At 44.7% G+C, this 21956-nt stretch overlaps 1 protein-coding gene across 2 annotated transcripts in view; it reads right to left on the bottom strand.

Annotated features, from left to right (window-relative positions):
• LOC129868955 (neuronal migration protein doublecortin-like) overlaps positions 1-21486 on the bottom strand; it is a 66714-nt gene extending 45228 nt beyond the window's left edge. For both annotated transcript variants that reach the window (XM_055943332.1, XM_055943333.1), the window contains exons 1-3: positions 21377-21486; positions 10589-11012; positions 1698-2038 (exon numbers count right to left, since the gene is read on the bottom strand). In XM_055943332.1, the coding sequence (XP_055799307.1) occupies positions 1698-2038; positions 10589-10949 (702 nt within the window). In that variant the 5' untranslated portion in view covers positions 10950-11012; positions 21377-21486. The remainder of the gene's footprint in view (positions 1-1697; positions 2039-10588; positions 11013-21376) is intronic.
• Positions 21487-21956: the final 470 nt, after the last annotated feature.

Here is a 21956-nt window from a genome sequence, read left to right as displayed (position 1 = left end):
AATGCGCTTTTGTTGTGTCTATTTTAAAACACTGTTCGCTACCCACAGAACGTATCAGCATTTCTAGGGAAACATTTGCATGATTATTTCCATATGTATTGCAGTGGTTGCTTCTGTTTCCTTTGATGCTGAATGAAGATAATAGTCTCTGTGGTTGGGTTGAATGAGGGCTTTGTCCTGACTGCAGTGGCCTGCTATGTTGTGGCTTTAATCCTTCTCTTACTCCAGTTCGCATGTTCCCTAGAGCCTCAATAGAGAATACACTCTTAGAAAAAGTGTTTCAAAAGGGTTCTTCGGCTGTCCCTTTTTGGTTCCAGGTAGAACTCTTTTGGGTTCCATGTAGAACCCTCTGTGGAATGGGTTTTACATGGAACCCAAAAGGACTCTACCTGGGTTCTCCTATGGGGCCAGCCGAATAACCCTTTTAGGTTGTAGATAGCACTTATTTTCTATTGAGTATACGTCTGGGACTACATTATAGGTCTTTGTCAGAATGTCTCTGAATATCGACAGTGACAGAACTAAACACAAGAGACTTCGTAGGTATGTTTTTCATTCAAAGTTTGTTTTAGATGTTTGTATAATGACTGGGCGGTAGTAGTGCCTCCCACTGGGCACACCACATCATTTCAACGTGGAGAATTGGGTAATGTTTGGTAGATACACGGATCAATGAGATTCCAACCTATTTGCACCCACTCAAAAAGACAGCCAAAAGTTTGTTGAATTCCCAATGTGTTATCACTATGCGTTCAACGGAAAATTAATGCACGATTTTGTCTTTAGTTGTCATCAAAATGTGTTAGTTTCACTGAGCTTTCAAAGCACACCAAAGTTCAAATTGGAATACAATGTCATATATTTTGTTTATTCACAAAACAACGTCATGTGTTATCACTGTACTTCATCTAATAGAAGAACCAAATGACCTGGATTGCATTTGAGATTACATTGTAAGTACATGTACAAGTGATCAATGCAGTTTTAGAATCTGCACAGATTATTACAGCAATTGTGACCTGTGACAACGTACGCAAGCTATGTTGAACGTGCATGCTTTACATGATCAAATAATAACTGTGAAGGTAGTTTTATTATGTGTTATATGTGTAACCAAAGTATTGGCGAGTAGGCTAGGTCTACTGTGTAGCCTAGGAATAGTATGTTTATGTTTGTACTTTTTTTAACCGTTCATTTAAGAGGATCACAACAGAAATACGTTTTCACACTTTTGTTGTGTCATCCTCGATGACTGTAAATGCATTATCCATAAGTGTGGTTGTATTGTGTTTTAAATGGTCAAATAAACAAATCTATCTCTCTATAACATCCACACTTTCTATAATGATAGAAGAAGACATGTATTATTAAAGTAACCCGAAAATGTGGCCATGGATGGGATAGCTGTAGATGGATCAACTCTCCAGTAGGAGATGCTGCCCAGCCTATTGCTTTTTTCTTATCGTGGATATTATGTTGAAGAGCTGATGTTGTTTCAAAGGTACAAAATTCAACATATTTCATACATGGTTTGTCTAAGTTGAAAATTGGTTACCATGATGACATTATTCTGTAGTTGAAATGTTTTCCTGAAAACAACAGATTCCACATCACAATACGCTGAAACAATGTTGATATAACCAGTTTGTGCCCAGTGGGCTGGGTGATGAGGTGAGGTGTGTAAGGGTGTGACCGACCTGCTTTCCGTCCAGTGTGTAGATCCTCTTAACCACGCCGCTCTCCAGCTTGATGGCCTCTGTGATGTCGGTGAGCACCTGTTCGAAGGAGTGCGCGGTCTTCTTGTTGAGCAGCACGCGGACGGCCTTCCTCGGCTTCACGCCACTCCGCATCACCGTCACCAGCTTGGGCCGAACAAACTCCTTACCCTCCCGGGCTTCGCTGGCCTGCTTACTGGCTAGGCTCTGCAGGTTCTTCTGGCTGGCCGAGGCCTTCACGTTCACAGACCAGTTGGGGTTGACGTTCTTCGTGTAGTCGACCTTCTTGTAGACGTTCTCGGACGCACAGACGTAGCTCTCTCCTGAGGGGGTAGGAGAGGACAGAGAGAAGCATAAAACACTGAGGAACACAAAGTATTCGCCTTGTTTGACATCTCAAAACCTCCGTAGGTCCCCATTGGTTTCCAACTCCCTGAGGAAAGATTGGCTTCAATGTGAGACATCAATACTATTGGAAAAAGGTGGGGTGTTATGACCTGTAGGATAATCAGCTCAGATATCACATAACGGCAGATCATATTCATGACTTTTGTAATTGGAGAAAATACCGACACATCCTTATGTAAACTACGCATACTATGCTACTATATCTGATACTAAAGGCATGGATACAACATAAACTTGTGAAGAGGATGGAAAAACAGCCTCATACTCAAATAGGGCAATCTAGCTCGACTGAATCTGACAAACTAGCAGTTATTTTCCCATGCATTTATAAATGGGCCAGTGACCTGTGCTTCCTCCCTGTCAATAATTGCTATAGCATCTCCATTAACCTAATCCAAAGTGTGCTGACCCATGCACTGAACTCTTCCCCAATCATCAAACAGCAGGAGGAGACTGCTCCGTCAGAGATATGCCAGCCAGTGATGGAATATAGCAATCCAGAAAACGGAGCCATCAAACAAAAGGACCCGGATGTGCTGTTTCCCTCCCTCTTTTTTATCCCTCACTCTCTCTCTCACACATAAATACAATACTGCAATGCCATACCACTTCATGAGTACTCCTTCACCCTAGTTTAATACAGCAATGTGAAGAGGGCTTTATTATACCTGAAGCTAAAGTTCTGGGTGTCTTCATCCTGTCCCTCTTTTAAACACGATAAGTTCATATTCATATTCTGGACTTCCTACTACATCACTCACACTCAACTACCTGCACTCTAGGGACACCTACACCGTGGTATTCAAACTTTTCTGCGGGGACCGCATTTTTCCTGCCAGAATTTGTGGGTACCCCATTTTTTCCCCAATCATTTCTCGCAATCCCAGCCTTTCCTGCGGTGGTCCTCATGAGAGCCAGTTTCATCATAGCGCTTGATGGTTTTTGCGACTACACTTGAAAAAACGTTCAAAGTTCTTGAAATTTTGAAGAATTGACTGACCTTCATGTCTTAAAGAAATGATGGACTGTCATTTCTCTTTGCTTATTTGAGCTGTTGTTGCAATAATATGGGCTTGGTCTGTTACCAAATAGGGCTAGCTTCTGTATACCAGCCCTACCTTGTCACAACACAACTGATTGGCTCAAACGCATTAAGAAGGAAAGAAATTCCACAAATTAACTTTCAACAAGGTACACCTGTTCATTGAAATGCATTCCAGGTGACTACCTTATGAAGCTGGTTGACAGAATGCCAAGAGTGTGCAAAGCTGTCATCGAGGCAAAGGGTGGCTACTTTGAAGAATATAAAATATAACATTTATTTTGATTTGTTTAACACTTTTTTGGTTACTACATGATTCCATATGTGTTATTTCATAGTTTTGATGTCTTTACTATTATTCTACAATGCAGAAATTAGCAAAAATAAAGAAAAAACCCTGTGTCCAAACTTTTGACTGGTACTATATATATATATATATACACATATTTTTTAAATATATTTTCCTTTTACCCTACCACCCCTCCCCTAATTGGAGTAAACTAATGAACAACAACACTTAGACTTCTACTTCCAGCTTATACATATATATACATTTTACAGACCCAGTATATTTTACATTGGTTATATTTTGTTTGTTTTTAGTCCTGTCCTATTACAATGAAGTACCTTAGTAACCACGTTTCCATCCACATTCTTTATGCGAGTAAAGTCATACCGTATTAAAAAATCACTACGACTCGGGAAACCATGCAGCTTGAATTAAGATACAGACTAAATAAATGATGGTGAACTCCACAGGGTGGTGAGCTTGATGCTCCTTTCCAATAAATGGGTCTTATTCTAGTGACATGATGATCGATGCTTGACTGACCGTTCTGACAAATGAAATTATTCTCGCTGTTATCCATAATCTCATCATGTAGACTAGCCTACCGCAGAGCCTACTGTATCTGTGAGCTGTTGGCTAGAGGCACGTGTCAAGGCCAGATTAGACACATTTGCTATTTAACACAACAGTTTTAGTGACAAAACTATCGGTAGAGTTGAAAATGCGATGGAAACAAATTGAACGTTCAATTTTTATTCGGTACATGAAAACGTAAGCGAAAAAGTACATTTTGTATGCACTATGATTTTTATTTGCAATGTCAGTTTGGTGGAAATACACCAATTGTGGGACAATTTTCTTTATGCAGATTTTGGACTATTCACATTGGAAATCTGTCGCCAATTGGATGAAAACCTAGTTACTGTGATTGTTTTTAGTGAATAAATTTGATTCTTAGCACAGAGAAATTTCTCAAGCAAGAATTTTGCTTGGACTGTCTGGGAATGGTCTGACTGGGGAAGTGTAAACTGAAAACTACTGTAGATGTTATTGGCAGAGGTTTGGAACTCTCTTTCTGGAGTTTTGGCCTGCCTTTGATCGCCTGGTGATGTCACAAGGCAGGCCAAAACTCCATCCCACCAAAACAGGCTGAAAAATCAGGCAGCTTTTTCAAACAGCTCTTACACTAAAAGGGGATTATCATAACTTTCACAATTTCACAGTATTACTCCAACCGCATAGTGGGGAAATATATATAAAACAAAGGAAAATCAAGTATTTTAATGCACTAGGCCTTTAACATCAGCTGTTGGAATTATCATAAATCCTAGAAGTAGTAATGATCTCCCATTTGTCCTAGTTTTATGAAGAGTGTTCATGAAGACCTGTGGATCAACTGTGACCTGTAGGTCGTGTTCTGTAGGAGGAGAGTGTAATGGGACCTGTCACTGTGGATCAGCGGTTTGGTCACTCCAGGCCAGCTACAGTATAGTCTTCTCTGTAGACCAGTGGTTCACAACCAGGGGTACTAGGACCCCTGGGGGTACTTGGCCTATCCACAGGGGGTACTTGAGACGAATCATGAGACCATAGTCCTTCTGCTAAAATGCACATGAGGGTGTAAATCAGGGGTATTCCTGGGCAGAGCAAAAATCTGTTGGTGGTACAGTAACCGAAAAAGGTTGGGAACCACTGCTTTAGACCACTGACAGGATAACGCCTATACTGCCCTGCAGTTAAGAGACTCAGGGATAAACATTTTATATACATAGAGACTAGGTAAATAAAAGGTACTGAAAATGAGGTATTACTATTCACATGACCCTGAGGTGGAGAGGAGAGTGTAATGTTTACAGGCAGGGGAGAAGAGAGGCAGGACAGTCAGTGGATAAACTGATGATCCCTGTCTCTGAGAGAGGAAGCGATGCAGAGAAAAGACAGATGGAATCTGCAAACAGGAGCAACAGCTGGGAGACAAATCTCATCAGTAATGTGAGGCTGGTGATGAGAGATAGCTAGGGGACAGAGCAGAAATGACACACCAGAGGACAGGGCAAACAGTAACAGTGTTACCAGGGGATCCGATGACAGGTAGAAACTACATACACATTTTACAGATGCAGAATCTTAATTTGAGTCAGTTTGCTACAGCATGAAAATAATCCTGCAGCAACAGGAAATATTAATTATTATGTGTATTATAATAAATATATTTTTTTTGTAGGGGTTTGATACATTTTTTGTTAAGGCAAATCAAGTCCGACATTGTAAAGTGGAAATTACAAACTTTAGAAGCCTTTTTAAACCTTGAATACACTACAAGTTTGCATTTCCTGCTGTGTAGGAAAAATCCCAGCAACAAATGAGTGATCAAATTAACAACCTACATCTGTAAGGACATTTGAAATAGTGTCACATCACAGTGTACTGCCTGCAACCACTCAAACAAAGTAAAGCTGTGACAAGGACTTTTTCCTCTGTCTCCTGGGGGCACATGCATACAACATGGTCTGCATACTCTGACTTCTCACATAAGTGCACACCTTAAATCAGGTCACAGACCGTTTAGGCCTAGGACACCTAGACTTAGCAAGTGTCGCAATACCAGTAGGTTAGCTAGGTGGTTTTGTAACACAGATAATGTAACATAATTCTAACCAAATACTGAAATATTACAAAACTAAGCTTTTCTTCACTTAGAAAATCAGTGGGCTTCTGCTTCCACATAGTCAGCCCACAACTCTCCCAGATCTGCCTGTGTGGGTGGGTGTATGGGCACAGGCATCTCCATTCTCCATGGTTGACAGGGCTACTCGTTATATTCACAGCATTTCTTCCCGACGGCACACGGTGAAGGCAAAGCCAGTGCTGTCACTGAGACGTGATCATATATAGCCTACTGTAGCAAGCACATCCCTGGAGAACTCATAAAGGAATGTAGATGTTCCCCTCCGAAAAGAAGGGGCCTTTGGCTCAGCACATGAATGAGTTGAGTCTAAAACGAACGCCGTCTAGCCGGAATACTAATCTGAATTTCTGCTCGACGTCCGTGTCTTCCTACCTGCGCTGCTAAAAATGATGACATGTGTCATGAGATCCAACGTATTATAAGTATATTTCTGCAGATGTTTTTCCAATGGAAAGTGAATAAATTAGGCTAGCACATGTGAGAGAGAACGCGGCGTCTGAAACTGTGGCTGTCCTGTGCAACAGTGCATCGAGACAGCAGAGACAGCTGTTCAAAGAGTGTTATGACAGCGCCTACCCAGAGGGCACGTCTTACTCACAGCGCTCTTCCATCAGATCATACAGATTCAGTAGGAGGACGGAGGAAAACTACCTCCTACATTACATTTACATTTGAGTCACTGTGATAGCTGAGCAAATCTATACTGTAGGCATACTGCCCAGCAACAGTGGAAATGGCAGTGCTCGACTCTTCCATCCAGGTAAGCAGGTCCTGATTTCACCTAAGGACAAGAGTCAGCCAGTCCCACTAATCCTAAGCCTTCTGCCTGGGTGGACTAGCAGCTTGGGCTGAGCTCTTTATGACTCTTTATGCTAGAGTACGGTAAGGACTAGAGGCCTGTAAGGTGGTGTGGCAGCTGGCTCAGGCTAATACTGTATCGTGTATCATGTAAGCCTTCCTCCGCAGCCTGGGCTGCTTTCCCTACATGCACTGCACTGTGTAAGTGACCTAAATGAGAAAGAGGAGCAGCCAGCCACACCTCCTCCACCCTTTCCCCATCCTCTATCTGTTTTTCATAACACCCTCCATCTTTCTTTTTCGAATAAAAATTCTCAACGTCAATTCTCTACCAATCGTTCCTTCATTTCCATGTCCCCAGACAGTCAGACAGTCTCTCAGGGAGATCCAGAGGACGTCAATCAGCTAAGGGCTCCCTCCCTGTGCCACAGCAGCACCAGACACAGTGGGGATAATACAGTGCAGAGGAGTTTTTATTTAACCTTTATTTACCTAGGTAAGTCAGTTAAGAACAGATTCTTATTTTCAATGACGGCCTACCGGGGAACAGTGGGTTAACTGCCTTGTTCAGGAGCAGAACGACAGATTTTTACCTTGTCAGCTCGGGGATTCAATCTTGCGACTTTTCGGTTACAAGTCTAACACTCTAACCACTAGGCTACCTGCCGCCCCTTGTTCGTTATCTCCTGAAAGAGGAAGAGCAGCAGGGTGAACTGCCCTCTTCTCGCCGCCCCACATTCATACATACATACAACTCGCTCTCTTGCAGAAACACACACACAAGCAAACCATGTCACTCACTCTCCCTGCTGTGACATACCTTGTCTCCTCTGGCCCGCCGGGGCCACCCCACACACACAGTACACAAACACCCCCCAGTCACACCCGGACGCCCCCCCGCCTCTCATTCCTAAGCAGCTCAAACGGAAGAGATGATCACCTCATTTTGATCAAATTAAGCCAGAGTTTATGTCTTTGTTTAATTTGCATAATCCCAGCCTCATTTCACCCCACCCACCGAGCCCCTTTCCTAGAAAAAAAAACTACCTCTATGGCTTCCAAGCTTTTTGGAAAATAATTCTGCCAATTCTGTTCCTATTCATTCCAGTCATAAAAGAGATGAGGAGAAAGATTAGAAGACAGAAGGGTTGATGTGTCAGAGAGGACGAAAGGAGGAAGTGGGGGCATCAAGGGGAGGGGAAGTGAACAGCACAATTAGCCAGGGGTGTCGAGTGTAATTGAAAAACTCTGCCTCCGGGGCAGATGGCGTTGAGGGAGAGACTTAAACAACACTGGCAGAGGACACTGACTTCCCAGGTCACACGTGTCGAGAGGACGAGTAATTGCGTAAGATTACAGGGGTCTCCTACTCTGAGGAGTGTGGTCTCAAGGTAATGAACCCAAAGGTAGAGAAAATCCACTGACAAGGTCGACATAGAAATGGGTAAAGCAATATAAATGGAATCATTCACTACTCATTTATTTTCATGGTCCTACCCTCAATGGTTTTTAACTTGTCCTCGCTTTTACTGTATCTTCCTCTGTGGTTGTACTCCAAACATGCAGACTCTCTTTCTTTTCCTCAAATCATCCCTTTTAATGACCATAGAGCCTTTCCCAGCTGGCAAATGCCCAATCTGGCAGCATAATATCAGCTGAAATGTTTCATAAGGCTAAGTAAGATCTATTTCTATTCTATTAATAGGCCACAATATGATCCATTTCCCCTGGAAGGCAGCAACATTACATGGAGCTGGGAGGGAGGCCTCCTGTTTCCCTCTCCCTGTACAGGGAACCAGCTGGGGGGGAGGCCTCCTGTTTCCCTCTCCCTGTACAGGGAACCAGCTGGGGGGGGGGGGGGGGGGGGCTCCTGTTTCCCTCTCCCTGTACAGGGAACCAGCTGGGGGGGGGGCCTCCTGTTTCCCTCTCCCTGTACAGGGAACCAGCTGGGGGGGAGGCCTCCTGTCTCCCTCTCCCTGTACAGGGAACCAGCTGGGGGGGAGGCCTCCTGTTTCCCTCTCCCTGTACAGGGAACCAGCTGGGGGGGAAGCCTCCTGTTTCCCTCTCCCTGTACAGGGAACCACCTACCTGTCAGTCTCCCCAGACTATGTATCACTTGATTCCCGGCAGAGCCCGTTTCATATGCAGTTACAGAAACCCCTTTCAAACAAGCAATAACATGTGCTCCTGCTGCTGAGGGGATATTAATATGACACAGTAAGAGATGCAGCAGCCTTCATGATATCCTGCTACAGCCACAGGGAGATTGCTGATCTGGCTTGAAGACTCCCCTCTGGATAAGTCTGCAGAGTCTGAGACTCAGTGCTCAGATCAAAGGTGGAGGAGTCCCCCTAATGAGGGGAGGAGACGTTACATCACGCCAAGGAAACGGGCAGAGACCCCGTCTGTCTGCTCATCAAACAGAATGATGCCCGAGCTCCAGCCTCCAGGAGGATGGATGACTCCAACAGGCTCCATTTAGGAACCGTTTTCTCAGTCCTGGCTGCCAAGCACTCTGACTGCTGTAAAGGCTCTAGTCACACTTCCGTTGGGGAGAATTCCACGTGTACATGCCACTGAGAGTCAGTGACCCGGGTAAAAACCCCAGGGATAATCTCTAATAACAGTGTAGGGCTTCAGCGAGCGCAGCAGACCACTACTACACCATGCATATCAATGACAATTGTGTCCACCCTACTGACAATGAGGACGATGACGATGATGATCAGATTGACAGTAAAATGCATCATTATCCCACTCCATTAGCCTTCAGAAAGACCCAGGGATACAGTAAAGCAGTCCTAACAGTGGCACACTCTTAAAAACAAAGGTGCAATCTAGAACCTAAAATGGTTCTTCGGCTGTCCCCATGGGAGAACCGTTTGAAGAACCCATTTAACTTCCCGGTAGAACCTTTTTGGTTCCAGGTAGGACCCTTTCCACAGAGGGTTCTACGTGGGACAGCCGAGGAACCCTTTTGGAACCCTTTTGTTCTAAGAGAGTAGTAAAGTGTTTAAGCCAACATAGAAGTATTCTCCCACAACCTCGGCTCCACATGTCAGGAGAGTCAACCTAGCTGATGTTCTGGTGCTATGATAGGTCTGTTCCAGACATACTGAGACCACTGCCCTGTGGCTCCTGGGGAGCTGAGTGAATCACTGGTATGAATTATTGAGGCTAAACAGCATGACTGTAGTGACTACTCTGCTGCTCACTAACTACCAGCATTTAGCAGAGTGGCAGAGTCTCTGGAGGACACTGTGTAAACTAGCCTAGCATACTGTCCCCACTGCTCCATCCCTCTGTAAACCATCAGATTATCATATGTAATATATATTGCGATTACAGCCGATTACAGATTACAGCTAGACCGGCCGGACAGTCTCTTAATCTCATAGCAGAAGACGTTTACGCCTCCCAATCTTTCCAGAGTTACAGGCGATGACACACTCGGCTGGCGACCTCAATCAGACTACTGCTGTGTAACCTTTCATAATCACATTAACAGACCTTAGAACGATAAGGTTCACTCACAGAGGGGAACTAAGCACAAACAACGGCCTACGAGGAGTCTAAACATGTAATAACACTGAAGTATGATGACCCCCCCATTCCCTACCTACCACCCAGCCCCCCTGTGAGCTCACCTTCCTCCAGCTCGTCCATGGTGGTGATCTTGCGCATTCCGTCGATGGAGAAGATGAAGCGGACCCCCTGGGGAAGGTTGATGTGGTCGGAGAGGGAGCGCGTCAGGTCGGCCAAGAGGGCGTCGAAGGTGCGGAAGCGTTCCACGGCCACGGCGTACACGATGCCCTTGAAGTAGCGGTCTCCGTTGCGGTAGAACCGCACCTTCTTGGCCTTCTTCTCGTTGGTGAGGGCCTGCAGGGTGCGCGTGCGGTAGAAGCTGCAGTGGGCGCTGTGGGTGGGGCTGGGCAGCCCGTTCATGCGCCCGCCCCGTGGGTTACGGGGCTTGTCTCGCTCGTCGAAATGGCCGAAGTCCAGCTCCATGGCAACAGAGGTCCGGGAGGGTCCGTGGTAGACGGGTGCTGAATGTGGAGAGCTCTGGGGAGTCTAGCATTGAGAGGAATAAAACAACGGAGTTATAACGACGTTATATACAGTACAGAAAAGGTGAATTGGTAAATATATTTCCATGGATGAACTCATAGACTCTCAATGACGGAATACCAAAGTGGTAAATAAATCCCTGAGCATTCCACCATCTAGCCACTGTGAAATTCCCTTGCAGTGGGTATCACTTTCCATCTCTATCCCTCTCATACAATAGTGCACCGCGCACCACGGGCGTGCTGGGGTTCACATGCAGTAAACCCAGCCAGCCCTCCCCCGTCCCTCCAGAGGGTGTCTGGTTCCTGCAGGATGAAGAGAGGCCGGGCCAGCCCAATCACTTACAGCCCTCACTATCGATTAGCCCACCCCCTTACAGACACACACAGAGGTAAGGGGAACCTCCCTCCCTCTGTGTGTGTGTGTGTGTGTGTGTGTGTGTGTGTGTGTGTGTGTGTGTGTGCGTGCGTGCGTGCGTGCGTGCGTGCGTGTTTGTGTGTGTGTGTGTGTGTGTGTGTGTGTGTGTGTGTGTGTGTGTGTGTGTGTGTGTGTGTGTGTGTGTGTGTGTGTGCGTGCGTGCGTGCGTGCGTGTGTGCGTGCACGCGCGGGTGAAGCAACTGGAGAACGTTCTGCCATGACGGAGCTGCAACAGAGACACAAGCCTCATTTGGGAAGTTTCCGAGTTGAACAGGGCATCAATATTTCATGTCCAGTGAACAGAATCACTCTGCAGTAATACATTCCCTACGTAGGCCCTACAACCCTTTAGTGACCCTAAAACTGAGGCCATTCGTTTCTGAACAGACATATCATTATGGACTAAATGGACTAAACATTTACATCAGTTGTACACGTCTTATGTAGAGCTAGAGCTGCTCCGCCGGTCAGGCTGCCAGTGTCCTGCATTCAGCCCATTTTCCTTGGGAGATGGGAATGGAAGCGTGGCTAGCAAGAGGTTCTTATTAAGAAACCCCAGTGGATGGATGATATTTTGGAGAAAAGGTCTCTCATCGGAGTGAGCTGCTGTGCGTGGTCTGATCAGGATGTTTTCACAGGAAACGAGACAATTTTTCCTCGGGCTCCAGGAAACGTGCATAAGTGTGATTCCGGTTTCTGTACGTTGCCTTACTACGGCCATCAAAGGAAATCAAATGTGATTGGTCACATACACATATTTAGCAGATGTTATTGCGGGTGTAGAGCTAAGCGCTTGTGTTCCTAGCTCCAACAGTGACGTAGTATCTAAAAATGATTCACAACAATACAGCCACGGTGTCATGCTAATGTTTGCGACGTGCTTTTTGGGGATTTTGCAAATGTCGCATATCTTACAAGAAAAGGGTTTCACCTCATGGGTCTTTTTTAAAGACAGATATGGCAGAAATAAGCCCGGGAGCGTCCCAGTCTGAGATATGAGCAGGCGGACTGGGAAGGATATGTATCTACTGTAGCATCCTCATCATCCACCTCCGCACCGTCAGCTAAGGGCTCATGGACAAGAGAGGCTCGAGCTGAGCTGAACGTTTGGAGCGTTAGTCACTGATGTAAAGTAGATGGTATCCCGGTCTTCTCTGTGGTGCCGAGCACCATGTGCGAGGGTGTATTCACACTGTTCCAACAGTTACTCATCCTCTACACTACAGGGTAAAGGTACAGGCGTCACTCACCCACAAGTTGCGTGATCCAATGTGCAACAGAAGCCTGTCTAAAAATAACTGCAGGAGAAAACAGTACTGAGGTTGGGGGGAAAAAAAAGATTCAATTTCATTTCTCAGAGGTTTTTATTTTGGTTATGGGTAGATAGGATAACTAGTGTAAAGGCATGAGCAGGTCTCTTTCAGGGTCTCGCCTCTCTGTACAGTCTGCAGTGCATATAAAGCATTCGGTTAGACGCTGCGAGGGGTAGAGGGCACAGCACGCCGTGCCAGAACTCTTCACTAACATCTGCTCTTTTTAAACGCAAACAGACCTTTTTATCCCCTCGGCAAAAAGACAGAAGAAAAGAAAGCATGGTGGGCGGAGCTAGCTGGCTGGCTGGCTGACTGACTGGCTGGCTGACTGACTGGCTGGCTGGCCAGAGAACTGTCTGCTGCTACCCAGTTCGGACTGGAACTTTGCAATAGGCAGTTTGAATAATGAGGAGATCAGCCACTGAATGGGCAGAGAGCACTCATTACTGTGCCACTCTGAATGGGCAGAGCACCCATTACTGTGCCACTCTGAATGGGCAGAGCACCCATTACTGTGCCACTCTGAATGGGCAGAGAGCACCCATTACTGTGCCACTCTGAATGGGCAGAGAGCACCCATTACTGTGCCACTCTGAATGGGCAGAGAGCACCCATTACTGTGCCACTCTGAATGGGCAGAGAGCACCCATTACTGTGCCACTCTGAATGGGCAGAGCACCCATTACTGTGCCACTCTGAATGGGCAGAGCACCCATTACTGTGCCACTCTGAATGGGCAGAGCACCCATTACTGTGCCACTCTGAATGGGCAGAGAGCACCCATTACTGTGCCACTCTGAATGGGCAGAGAGCACCCATTACTGTGCCACTCTGAATGGGCAGAGAGCACCCATTACTCTGCCACTCTGAATGGGCAGAGCACCCATTACTGTGCCACTCTGAATGGGCAGAGCACCCATTACTGTGCCACTCTGAATGGGCAGAGAGCACCCATTACTGTGCCACTCTGAATGGGCAGAGAGCACCCATTACTGTGCCACTCTGAATGGGCAGAGAGCACCCATTACTGTGCCACTCTGAATGGGCAGAGAGCACCCATTACTGTGCCACTCTGAATGGGCAGAGAGCACTCATTACTGTGCCACTTTGAATGGGCAGAGAGCACCCATTACTCTGCCACTCTGAATGGGCAGAGAGCACCCATTACTCTGCCACTCTGAATGGGCACCTAGCAGCAACCCTCTCTGCCATGTTCACATCTCACCCCAGTCATGAGTCTCTCCGCCGTGGGAGGAAAGAAGGCATCGGGAAGGTCATCGGTGCCACGCCCTACCCTGGAGCATGCTGGGAGTCCTGCTCTGCCCTGGTCAGACTGGCAGTCTGTCTGTTCGCTCCGACAAACCTTTCCATGGCGGGCATTCAGGAGTAGAACGAGCGTTTGAGTGAAACTAGCCGACTGCAGAGCAGACAAAGAAACACGTCAGAGTCGTTCTACTCCAGCGGGGCAGGTTGCGTCGAAACAGCGACACACAAAACCCCCTTTCTAATGAATCTCATTAGCCATCTCTGTGTGATCTAATCAAAATGAATAGAATTCCTCTGTACGAGATGGAAAATGTGTGGTTATGATGACCGCACAGTAGAGCTTTATGCTAGCTGCTGCATGACAGAACAAAGACTCACTGCAATACTCTAGCGGCATACACGTGGTCCAGCAAACACACAGACACAAACGCAGACAGAAAATACAAACACAGACACACACAGACACAAACGCAGACACAGACAGAAAATACAAACACAGATACACACACAGACACAAACGCAGACACAGACAGAAAATACAAACACAGACACACACAGACACAAACGCAGACACAGACAGAAAATACAAACACAGACACACACAGACACAAACGCAGACACAGACAGAAAATACAAACACAGACACACACAGACACAAACGCAGACACAGACAGAAAATACAAACACAGATACACACACAGACACAAACACAGACACAAATGCAGACACAGCAGCCAAACTGTACTGTACATGACCTGTGAATGAGGTTAGCTGCAGTGGGATGAACCTCATCCACACCTGCCTAGAATGTGCTGATACCCAAGTCTGGGCTGTCTGGCTGTATTTGTATCAGGCTTACATCTTGTCTGTAAAGACACGCCGCAGATAACAGGAAGTAGTGGCTTTGTTTTTAACAATTGCAAGATACCAGGTATGAGATGGTTTTCTATTTCAACGTCTTCTATCAAAGTACAGTAACTATCAGGTAAAACAGCATCCCCACTCGAGGGACAATATGGGTGTCCTGGGATACACTGTGTCACCCAATTGGCTATTGTGCTCTGTCTAGCTCCAGGCCTTGTCCTACACAACGCCATGATGCAATTTCCTACATCGTTCAACCAACATCAATAGCCCCTCACACTCAGTTGCCCAAAATGGCCTCTTCTAAACAATGCTGATCAATAACCACTCGTCAATAATCCTATCGGCTTTCAGGCCCCTTGTTCACAAACAAAGCATTTGTCAATATCGCCCCCCCCCCCCCCCAGTCTGTGTCCCAGGATACGGGCCAGTAGGGTGTTGTGTTAAAGTGGGCAGGAGGTGTGGCGGCTACAGGAGGCAGGAGCAGGTGATGTGTGATAAACAGCAGTCATCTTTGACAGCCTGACCTCCTCCCCACAGCCCACTGAGCCCCGTCCTCTGGAGCCCCCACAGAGACCACATCCCCTTCCTGGAGTGGACACAACAGAACAGATGCCAGAGGGAACAAGAAACATAACAGCACCCTCTCCACCCCCCCAACCCCCCCCCCCCCCCCCCCCCCCATCTACTAGCACCACATCCCCCTGCCTGATGACATCCCAGGAGAAGCCCTTTTCATGTGACCTTAACTCATCCCATCTAAAAAAAAAAAGATATTGTTCCTGTTGTGAGGCCCCTGGGGCACTTCTATATCCTGTTGAGAATGAGATTTGTCTGCTAAATTCTTAATGCAGTATTAGTATAAGAACGAGGCTGGAGGTGCTGCTCTCTGGAGAAATGTAGCAGAAGCAGGCCTGTGTTTAAGAATAGGATTAGAGGAGCAGAATCACAACTGATTCACTGGTGACTAAGTGACCCCCGTCCAGAGCTGCTGCTGCGGCCTGCTTCACTCAGGTGAACTCCACAAACAGATTCTTCAGACTATTGTTTGGGAACACTGATTGATGTGTAGACGATCGACGATTCAGTAATTGATTGATACAGACTGAGGCTGGGATGAAACGCGTAAGGACGTCCCAGTCTAACGTAGCACCTCAGTGCACCATGTGGTGAAATCAACTTTTAAATAGCACACACACACCCTGTGTCCTAGTTATATTTAGCTGTACAATTATTGGATTTCTCGGGGTTAGATCTGGGGTTGTCGGTTTGATTATTGGTGGGACTGAAATCCCCCATCTAAAAAGAAACCAGCCACCTGACAGTAGCAAAGTAGCAGCCCCTATTCCCCATGCCCCGACCCGACCCAGTTTCCGGTATGTACACAAGCACAGACCCACACCTGGGGAGGGAGATGAGGTTAGTGTATATCTGACCACTGATCAACCCAGGACTTGTCACACGTTGTTATGTCAACATATTCAGTCCACCTTGGTCATTACTGTGTAGACTAGAAGCTGCTCCCTGTGACTTCTAAAGCGCTGATCTGTGCCAGGGGGACGGACGGGATGGACGGACAGACAGACAGAGTCCAGGCCTGGGCCAAGAATTGAAGCAGATTTACCAATTAAAGCCTGGCCACTTCCTGCCAAATCCACACCTAGTGGCTGTGACCAGTGACCACACCTCGATGGGCTCAGACAAAGACAAAGACATAGACATGCAGGCAGCCTAACCCTCTCAACATCTCCACACCTCTATCACCCAACTCTCTCCACATACAATGCCCACACATGGCTCAGCTGTTGGGTAATGGCAACCCCATTTAGACTCCGTGGTTTAACAGGGACATGTTAACCCGTTTCTGCGTAAACAGTGATTGTGTGAGACTGGCAACGCCCCAATGGCAAAGGCCATGAAACTCACTGCTTTTAATGATGAAATACTGATTGTGATTTATATGTCCTCCTCCCCTAATCCCTCAATAGCCCCAAAACACATATGTGCCCTTCATTGAGATAAACAGAGGACCACATTGTCCCCACCCAGGGATGTGGCTGGGACCACCCCTCCCCCGCCCACCCTCGACCTGCAGAGCCCGGAGTCTGACTGGGGTTTTATGACAGCCAGGCCTTGGGATGCATGGGACGGGGATTGGGGTGGGACTGAGGGAGGGACCAGAGTGGGATGGGTTATGGACAGTGGTACTCCTCCTGACAGACAAGTGCTTGGCTCCCAGTCCAGCTGCTCCTATAATGGACCGAGAGGTAATTCACTGACCCTCTCCTCATGACGTCACTGGAGACAGCCCATTGTCTCACAGAGACACCCCCATCACTTTCACTACTACTACTACTGTAGTACTACTCTATCACTACTACTACTGCTGTAGTACTACTCTATCACTACTACTACTGATGTAGTACTACTCTATCACTACTATTACTGATGTAGTACTACTCTATCACCACTACTACTGATGTAGTACTACTCCATCACTACTACTACTGATGTAGTACTACTCTATCACCACTACTACTGATGTAGTACTACTCTATCACCACTACTACTGATGTAGTACTACTCTATCACTACTACTACTGCTGTAATACTACTCTATCACTACTACTACCGCAGTACTACTCTATCACTACTACTACTGCTGTAGTACTACTCTATCACTACTACTACTGTAGTACTACTCTATCACTACTACTACTTTAGTACTACTCTATCACTACTACTGGTGATGTAGTACTACTCTATCACTACTACTACTAATGTAGAACTACTCTGTCACCACTGCTACTGATGTAGTACTACTCTATCACTACTACTACTACCACTACTACTTTAGTACTACTCTATCACTACTACTACTGATGTAGTACTACTCTATCACCACTACTACTGATGTAGTACTACTCTATCACTACTACTACTACTGTAGTACTACTCTATCACTACTACTACCGTAATACTATTCTATCACTACTACTACTGCTGTAAAAGTACTATATCACTACTACTACTGCCGTAGTACTACTCTATCACTACTACTACTGCTGTATAACTACTCTATCACTACTACTACTGCTGTTGTACTACTATATCACTACTACTACTGCTGTAGTACTACTCTTTCACTACTACTACTACTATAGTACTACTCTACCACTACAACTACTGTAGTACTACTCTATCACTACTACTACCGCTGTTGTACTACTCTATCACTACTACTACTGCTGTAGTACTAATATATCACTACTACTACTGCTGTAGTAATACTATATCACTACTACTACTACTTTAGTACTACTCTATCACTACTACTACCGCAGTACCACTCTATCACTACTACTGATGTAGTACTACTCTATCACTACCACTACTACTGTAGTACTACTCTGGCACTACTACTACTGTAGTAATACTATATCACTACCACTATTGCTGTAGTAATACTATATCACTAACACTACTGATGTAGTACTACTCTATCACTACTACCACTGATGCAGTACTACTCTATCACTACTACCACTGATGTAGTACTACTCTACCACTACTACTACTACTGTAGTACTGCTCTATCACTACTACTACAGTAGAACTACTATATCACTACTACTACTACTGTAGTACTACTCTATCACTATTACTACTGCTGTAGTACTACTATATCACTACTACTACTACTGTAGTACTACTACTCTATCAACTCTTCTACTACTGTAGTACTACTCACTACTACTACTACTACTACTCACTACTACTACTACTACTATCACTACTACTACTACTACTACTATAGTAGTACTACTCTATCACAACTACTACTGCTGTAGTACTACTATATCACTACTACTACTGCTGTAGTACTACTATATCACTACTACTACTACTGTAGTACTACTATATCACAACTACTACTGCTCTAGTACTACTATATCACTACTACTACTGATGTAGTACTACTCTATCACCACTACTACTGTAGTACTACTCTATCACTACTACTACTGATATAGTACTACTACTGTAGTACTACTACTGTAGTACTACTACTTGATCACTACTTCTACTACTGTAGTACTACTCTATCACTACTAATACCGTAGTAATACTGTATCACTACTACTACTGCTGTAGTACTACTATATCACTACTACTACTACTGTATTACTACTCTATCACTACTACTACTGTAGTAATACTATATCACTACTACTACTGCAGTCATACTGTATCACTACTACTACTGCTGTAGTACTACTCTATCACTACTACTACTGTAGTAATACTATATCACTACTACTACTACTATAGTACTACTCTACCACTACAACTACTGTAGTACTACTCTATCACTACTACTACCGCTGTTGTACTACTCTATCACTACTACTACTGCTGTAGTACTAATATATCACTACTACTACTGCTGTAGTAATACTATATCACTACTACTACTACTTTAGTACTACTCTATCACTACTACTACCGCAGTACCACTCTATCACTACTACTGATGTAGTACTACTCTATCACTACCACTACTACTGTAGTACTACTCTGGCACTACTACTACTGTAGTAATACTATATCACTACCACTATTGCTGTAGTAATACTATATCACTAACACTACTGATGTAGTACTACTCTATCACTACTACCACTGATGTAGTACTACTCTACCACTACTACTACTACTGTAGTACTGCTCTATCACTACTACTACAGTAGAACTACTATATCACTACTACTACTACTGTAGTACTACTCTATCACTATTACTACTGCTGTAGTACTACTATATCACTACTACTACTACTGTAGTACTACTACTCTATCAACTCTTCTACTACTGTAGTACTACTCTATCACTACTACTACTACTACTACTATAGTAGTACTACTCTATCACTACTACTACTGCTGGAGTACTACTCTATCACAACTACTACTGCTGTAGTACTACTATATCACTACTACTACTGCTGTAGTACTACTATATCACTACTACTACTACTACTGTAGTACTACTATATCACAACTACTACTGCTCTAGTACTACTATATCACTACTACTACTGCTGGAGTACTACTATATCACTACTACTACTGCTGTAGTACTACTCTATCACTACTACTACTGCTGTAGTACTACTATATCACTACTACTACTGCTGTAATACTACTATATCACTACTACTACTGAATTACTACTCTATCACTACTACTACTGATATAGTACTACTACTGTAGTACTACTACTGTAGTACTACTACTTGATCACTACTTCTACTACTGTATTACTACTCTATCACTACTAATACCGTAGTAATACTGTATCACTACTACTACTGCTGTAGTACTACTATATCACTACTACTACTACTGTATTACTACTCTATCACTACTACTACTGTAGTAATACTATATCACTACTACTACTGCAGTCATACTGTATCACTACTACTACTGCTGTAGTACTACTCTATCACTACTACTACTGTAGTAATACTATATCACTACTACTTCTGCTGCAGTACTACTCTATCACAACTACTACTGCTCTAGTATTACTATATCACTACTCCTACTGCTGCTACTGTAGTGCTACACTACTACACTACTATTAGTAATACTGCATTCAAACACGAGCACACTAATATAATATATCAATACTAGTGTTACTACTAGACGAATGACTCACCCCAGTGCATTCCCACCACCAGAGCAGAAATTACAGGAGTGGCCCCTAACTATTGAAATATTTAAATTGCCATCCCCATAAGGTCCAGACCCCTACTCATAGGGCCACCCCAACAGTTAATGTCATTCAAACCCTAAATGTAAAAAATAAATTAATGTGTCAAATAATACATGCTCTCACCAGGCTTACCTAACACAGGGCAGTGTGCACAATGAAGCAGATAGACAGCAAGGCTGTTATATTGTGTGATAGTGACATGTCTAACTGCACCACAGAGATGTGAGCCTGGGTCTGTGTCACCACCATTCCCACCACTACAGCCGCCCATAAAAATAAAAATAAAAACCTGATCATTGTACCTGCCCGCCAGCGTCCTGTATCCTCATCACAGCTGATCTGTGTAACACTAAGCCAGTCTTAGCTGGTTTTCAGTCATATTCACACACACAAAAAAAAAAGTTTCTCTGTACTCCTTCTCTCATTAGTGTAACAAGAAAACCCTTCAGTTGGGCACATGATCTTAGAACAGTGCAGTGGTCGCAGTACCCTGCATACAGATGAGCTGTGTTAGTTGTGTACTAACGGGTACGCGCACACCTACAACCACCTGCTCAGCTAACTGCCTAAATAGCTCACAATTCGAACAATCCTCAGAAGTGTTCAATACTCAAAACAACAAATCAACACACCGTCAGAAACAGAAGTAAAATACCGAAATAATATTTTTGCTGCCATTTAACTATGTTTAACCCAAATATATAGTATCCCACTAACGGTACTCACCCGCGCTGGAGTGTATGGAGCGAAGTGGGTGGGTGTGGATGCTGCAGGAAAGCGGCACGAGCTCTTTTTGCCTTTGTCTGCCTCGCTCTAGTTCATGAGCTGTGCATACCTGACCGGCTGCACTGCTGGGTCCTAAAGCCGACCGCCGCTGAAACCGCCCTAGCATGGCAATGGCACAGACCGGTATGTTAGGGTATTTCTCACAAAAGGATGACGTAAACCTTTTCAAAGATGCAAAAGGTTTACTTTCGGACTATTAGAGTGTCATGATTAATACTTGTTCTAATTCAGATATCCACGTAGGCTATAATGCTGCCTAATGAAATCATAAATACTAATCTGAAGAAAGAAAAACTGCTGAGTTCATTTGATCCCTGTGTTTTGAGAAAATCATGCCTCCATTTCATTCCTCTATTTTACCACTTCTATTGTAAGGTAATGTAGTGCTGATAATACCTTACAACAGATTGAACGGGGTGGGTGTTGCGCCTCTCTTCACACCATACATGTTACAGCATATTTCCAGAGGCAGAAACAGCAGGATAATAAATTGATACATTTGCAGTTGAGTGTGTGTGTG

The sequence above is a fragment of the Salvelinus fontinalis genome, chromosome 13 (assembly GCF_029448725.1).
Source record: "Salvelinus fontinalis isolate EN_2023a chromosome 13, ASM2944872v1, whole genome shotgun sequence".
NCBI lineage: Eukaryota > Metazoa > Chordata > Actinopteri > Salmoniformes > Salmonidae > Salvelinus > Salvelinus fontinalis.
This window is presented reverse-complemented; position numbering and strand designations above follow the sequence as displayed.